Source organism: Lepus europaeus, chromosome 1 (assembly GCF_033115175.1).
Source record: "Lepus europaeus isolate LE1 chromosome 1, mLepTim1.pri, whole genome shotgun sequence".
Taxonomy (NCBI): domain Eukaryota; kingdom Metazoa; phylum Chordata; class Mammalia; order Lagomorpha; family Leporidae; genus Lepus; species Lepus europaeus.
The window spans coordinates 94,340,031-94,346,100 of NC_084827.1; the positions used below are offsets into that span (position 1 = coordinate 94,340,031).

Genomic DNA, 6,070 nt, shown 5'->3' on the forward strand with positions numbered 1-6,070 from the left:
CCACTGGCATCTCATACAAGCTCCACATGAGTCCCAGCTGCTCCACTTTTTTTTTTTTAATAGAAAACTTTTATTTAATAAATATAAATTTCAAAAGTACAACTTTTGGATTATAGAGGTTCTTCTCCCCATACCCACCCTCCCACCCACACACCAGCCTATCTCCTACTCCTCCTCCCATCCCATTCTTCATTAAGATTCATTTTTAATTATGTTTATATACAGAAGATCAACTCTATACTGAGTAAAGATTTCAACAGTGAGCTCCCTGCTAATTGTGCCTGGAAAAGCAGCGGAAGATGGCCGAGATGCTTGGGTCCCTGATACCAACGTAGGGGGACCAGTACGGATTGCCAGACACCTGGCTTTAGTCTGGCCTAATCCAGGCTGGCGTGGCCATTTGGGGAATGAACCAGCAGATGGAAGGGCTATCTCTCTCTCACACTGTAACTGCCTTTATCAAGTAGACGAATAAATCTTAAAAAAAAAAAAAAAAAAGGTTCACACTTCAATTTGCTGTATCAGAAGAGTTCTGTAGAGGTACAATTTGAGCTCAGCTTCCTGAGATACAAGAAGGTAGTACCGGGGCCTGCGCTGTGGCATAGCAGGTAAAAGCCACTGCCTGCAGTGCCAACATCTCTTATGTGTGCCAGCTTGAGTCCTGGGCTGCTCCACTTCCGATCCAGCTCTTGGCTATGGCCTGGGTGGGAAAGCAGTAGAAGATGGCCCACGTCTTTGGGCCCCTGCACCCACATAGGAGACCCAGAAAGAAGCTCCTGGCTCCTGACTTTGGATCAGCACAGCTCCAGCCTTTGCAGCGAATTGGGGAATGAACTAGCCCATAGAAGACCTCTCTCTCTGCCTCTCCTCCCTCTGTGTAACTCTGACTTTCAAATAAATAAATAAATCTTAAAAAAAAAAAAAGGAGATATCAAGGTTATCAAAAAGACCAACATTTACAAATGAATGGTAAACAACACAAGCAGTTTCTGGAAAGAAAGATTTGCCTGGCTTGATTAAGGGGGAAAAAAGAAATGCAAAGAACTGGAGTTCAATGTAGAACAGAGGCATGACTCAGGAATCAGTGCAGTCAGACTGGAAAAGTTGGGACAACATAAGGAAATGACATCTCCTCTTCTAATACTGACCACTGAACCTTCCTTCTGCTGCTCTGCCCCCCACGCTTCACTTACTCCTTTACATTCTCTGCCCCAACCAGGCTCCGCTGCAGGAGACCAGTGCTTACCTCCTTTAAAAAAAAATTTTTTTTTTAATTTTATTTTTATTTGAAAGAGTTACAGAAAGAGGTAGAGACAGAGAGGTCGGTCTTCCATCTGCTGGTTCACTCCCCAGATGGCCGCAATGGCTGGAGCTGCGCTGATCCGAAGCCAGGAGCCAGGAGCCAGGAGCCAGGAGCCAGGAGCTTCCTCCGGGTCTCCCACACGGGTGCAGGGGCCCAAGGACTTGGGTCATCTTCCACTGCTTTCCCAGGCCATAGTAGAGAGCTGGATCGGAAGAGAAGCAGCCAGCACCCATATGGCTTCAGGCCAGGGCTTTAACCAGCTGCGCCGCCCCATTACCCCCTTTAACAATCAGGCCCCAGGGCAGGAGGTAGGGGAGTGAATATTTTCTGTTCCCCTCTTCCTATTAGAAGAGCTTCAAAGAAATTTTATTCAACAAAAAATTAATCCAAATTGGAAGAAATCCAATTTAGAATGTGTCAAGAGCCCAAATGCTGCTATACCTAGTATACCTTTCAGAGCTTGTAGGTCTAATTCTAAGAAAAGACAGCAACTTGCCAAAATTCCCTACTTCTGAGCCTTTGGCCAGCATGCACCTGACGAAACACCTGTCATCGTTGACTCCTCAGTGCCTTCCTGACATCCTGACCTGTCAGTTTTTCTCAGGCACTGAGAGAAGCACTTCTTTTTCACATCAATGGTGTCACAAAGACTGCTTGACCCCCAGTGAGAATGCGCACCTACCAAACAAGTTTCACTGTAAAAGGCTCTTGACTATAAAATAATCGTTATGACACACACCAGCACACAGGAGTGGCAGAAGTGCAGTATAAAATCACGTGAAGTGGACGACCTGTACTGCTCAAACGTTAAGGCAGAAGCTGATGTTTCAGGGCTGCACTGCTGGCTTTCCACCCGCCCATGTCCTCAGGCTCACAGCGCCTGGTTCCCAGGCTAGATCTCAGCTCACCACCGGTGGACCTAAAGGAGCACCACAGAAACTGAGAGGGAATGCACTGTCAGACCTCTAGTGACAGGTTGGGGCACCTGACACCAAAGCCCTGCAGCTCTTTCATGATTTTGTGCCATGCCAGCACCTTCTTCCTTGTGGCCTCTTTGTAAGCCCCAAACCCCTAGCACAGTGGGAGTCCCTATCATCTGTGGACAGATTAAATGTTCTCTCTCCTTCATCTCAAAATCCTGTCCTCGTTACTTTGATTGGTACTGGGGACAGGGCTTTGGCTGGCAGAAGTGCTGTCAGCAGAGGGGGTGGGAGAGCAGAGTTTCAACACCTTTCTAGCAAGAGCTCCTACCTGCGGGCCTTGTCTCCTCAGGGAGGATGAGCGTTTTAAACAGAGAGGGGAAGGCATTTCGTGTATATCAACACACTGCGTGCTGTGATCTGACCGTGGCTCCCCATGCAACAGTGCTGAGAGTGGCAATGGCATCTTCAAGAGGCATTTTGGGCCCAGGGCTCCACCCTCATGAACGGATTAACATTTTTTCCTCAAATGAATAGGTCAGAAGTTTGGTCTCCTTTTCCTCTCTCCTGAAGGTGCCCACTCATTCTTGCCCTGTTCACAGGCTCTGGTCAGCAGCTGAACAGAGGGTGAAGTTCCCTGCCTCCAAAACTGGCGACCCAAACAAACCCCTTCCTTTGATAAATTATGCTGTTACAGCAACAGAGAACTGATGAACACACTATAACTGTCTTCTTACGTGTGTACGTCCTCCACTAGACTGAGGGAATTGCCCGAAGGCAAGAAGCCCATGTATTCACTTGTTGCATCCTCAGAACTAAGCACAATACCTGATACACAGCAGATACCAGAGTGAACAAAGGTGTGACACTGACGATCAACCAGTGAGAAATACCTGCTGAGTGAAGACCAGTGACGTGATGCTTGGTGATGGGGCCCACTTCCCAGAAATGCTTCGTTGGGCAACCACATCACTGTACAAACACCACAGTCTGTGCTTACACAAACTAAGATGACAACGACATCACTAGGACACACAACCTTGTAAGAGCCCCTCATCACGTACGTGGTCCCTCATTGAACAAAACATGTGTCACATGACTGTAGGTGAAAAAGATAACACTCTGTAAAGAAACATTTCTGGAGACATCTCAAGTCAAATAATGAGCTGCTCTGTTATTAACTGTTTCACATTAAAAATTGTTAAGACATGAAAATGCAACATGTCAAATTTTTCTTGCATGATACAGGTTTAAGGCCAATATAAGCTTGTTAGTCTCTCATTCCACTTTCTCTAATTCCATCCACTTGGCTAGAATTAGCTTTTTATCCTTAAGTTGCCTTTGGATGCTGAATCCAGTCACACATGAGCTGACAAGCAAGCGCCTGAAGCTTTGGTTGATGGCACTGTCCCCGAGATCATCTCTGAACAATAGTACTTTTCATCTGAACACTGGTAACTCTCTTACCGAAGTGATGCTAAACTGGGATCCACTAAATCCTGCAGGGGCTCAGGAGCCACTAAGGGGAAGCTCTGGAACAGTGCAGGGGGCAGAACAACTCAGTCTACTTTTACCAGACAAGTTTTCAACCAGAAAGTGCGAGGTGTTCTAGCCTTTTCTGAGATGCCAGAGTTTTCCTTTTCATCTCCCAAGACAGGACGTGTCGCGTCTGCGCAATCGAGGATAAGGGACGGCACCTGTACAACCGTACATGAATTCTGAATGCAGGATGGCACCTGTACAACCATACATGAATTCTGAATGTGTGCCATCGGCGCTTGCACGCGCGTGTACAGGAGCTCTCCCCATTCGACACGGGGCAGCCGGCCGCTCCAGCGCCGAGCTGCCCTAGACAGTAGGGTATCCACGGCCGCCGCCTCTTCCAAGGCAGGAGGGCTCATCAACAGGCTCCAAGAGGGGCAGACAGTTCGCAACAACTCCCTAAGTATGCAATCAGTCCAGACTCCAACTCCAGCTCGGCCGCGTTCCCGGCGACGGGGGCACCGCCCTTTCGGGATCGCCAACCTACACAGGCAGGAGGAACTCCCTAGACCCCAGCGACGCGCCGAGATCGCCCCCAAAACACTCCGACGCCGAGGCGGCGGCACCGCCCCTTCGCAGTCTGCAGTCAGAGTCGCCGCCGCCCACTCTCCAGCTGGACCTACAGCCGGCCCGGACCCGGCGCAGCACTCACCCACGTCCTGCTCGAAGGGGTTGGCGGTGAACAGTGGCATCTCGCCGGCGTCCGAGCCCACGTCCCTGCGGTCTGGCTGGGTCTCAGCAGCTCCTCCCCGCCGGCTGACCCGCGACCGCGGCTTCCTAGACGACTCCGCTCCGGACGCCCGCCCCGCTCTTCCGCCCGCGGGCCGGCCTGACGCCTGCCTGCCCGACGGGCTGCCAGCGGGCGCTCCGCCCCCGGCTCCGCTTTTGGGACGACGTCCCGCCGGCATCGGGCATCCTCTCAGCGCCCCTGTCGCAGCCGCCCACCTAGAGGAGGCAGCAGTCCTGGTCCCAGGCCTTCGCAAGGGTCAGGCGTTTGGCGCGGCCACCTCTCCGTGGCGAGGACCTCGGCGAGCCACGGAGCCGGGACCTTCGGAAACGGAAGTTGCTGATCAGAAACGCCGGAGGTCCGGAAGCTGCAGTGCGACCGGCGGCGCGGCAGGGGGCGCGGTGGGCCCGGGTTTTTCGTGGGGCGGGCGGAGTCGGGGGCGCGGATCGTGACTGCCGGGTTCTTTTCGCCGATGGAGTTCTTCGGGCTGCAGGTCTGGTCGCCGGCGGCCGCTGAGTGCCGGTGGCTGCGTTCGCGTCACAGTGCGGTAGCCCTGGACACGGAGCCGCTGGCGGCGAGGTGGCTTTGCGAGTCCGCCCAGGGCCTGGCTTAGCTCTGCTCGCCCACCTCGAGGGTGGTGCGCCCCAGAGCCCCCCGAGCATAGCCGCCCGTGGAAAGCGGTGGTGGCGGCGATGATGGCTCTGCAGGGCCTCCCGCCGCCTCCTCGCCTGAAAAGCGCTGCTCGCTCCGGGAATCCGAAGTCGGATGAGGCAAACCCGCCACGCTCGACTTCCACAGGGGCAGTGCCTGGCGCACGAGGTCGTAGGTGACCGTGTGGCCGTCGCGTCCGGCCGGGCACTGGACTGTCAGCACCCCCTGGACTCACACCTTCCCTGCCCCTCGTCACCCTGCGTCACGGTTTTCCGAGGACATAACTGCCTCTTGGGTCGTCTGTCTCCCCGCATGAGACAACGAACTCCTTGCGTTTTACCTCACAGGTTGGCCGCTTTATCCACTGTGCCACAGCCCCGGCCCCTTGACGTCACTTTTGTCCTGATGTTTCCTCTCTCTCACAGTGATTATTAATTGGACTAAGAGCTAGCATGTTAGCTATTCAATTAAGAAAAAAATGTATAAGGAAAAGGATTTTATCTTACTTTCACCTATTCTTTTACTGCTCTTCGTTTTTAAGATGTAGATCCAAATTTCGGCCCTATTTCGTGTTCCTTCTCCCTGAGGACTTCTGTTCACATGTGTTGTAAGATAATTCCACTGTCGCCAGATTCCTTCGAATTTTGTGTGCCAGAGAAAGCCTGTTTCTTTGTTACTTTTGAAGGATAATTTCAATAGATAGAGAATTCTAGATTGGTGGTTTTTTTTTTTTCATTGTATACTTTAAATAGTTCACTTTTTCTCTCCGTGCTCCCATGGTTTCTGAACCCACTTGTCGTTCTTATCCTTACTCTCCTGTAGGTAGTAAGGTGTTTTCCCCATCTCGGGCTTTTTTCTCATAGAGTTTTGTGGAATTCATACTGTTCGGCGTTGTGTCTGTCGTTGGATCTGTAGTATCGTTAATTT

At 51.6% G+C, this 6,070-nt stretch overlaps 1 protein-coding gene across 2 annotated transcripts in view; it reads right to left on the reverse strand.

Moving 5' to 3' along the window:
• The window catches only part of STAM2 (signal transducing adaptor molecule 2), a 75,138-nt gene extending 70,587 nt beyond the window's left edge, over positions 1 to 4,551 (reverse strand). For both annotated transcript variants that reach the window (XM_062186742.1, XM_062186733.1), the window contains exon 1: positions 4,418 to 4,551. In XM_062186742.1, the coding sequence (XP_062042726.1) occupies positions 4,418 to 4,457 (40 nt within the window). In that variant the 5' untranslated portion in view covers positions 4,458 to 4,551. The remainder of the gene's footprint in view (positions 1 to 4,417) is intronic.
• Positions 4,552 to 6,070: the final 1,519 nt, after the last annotated feature.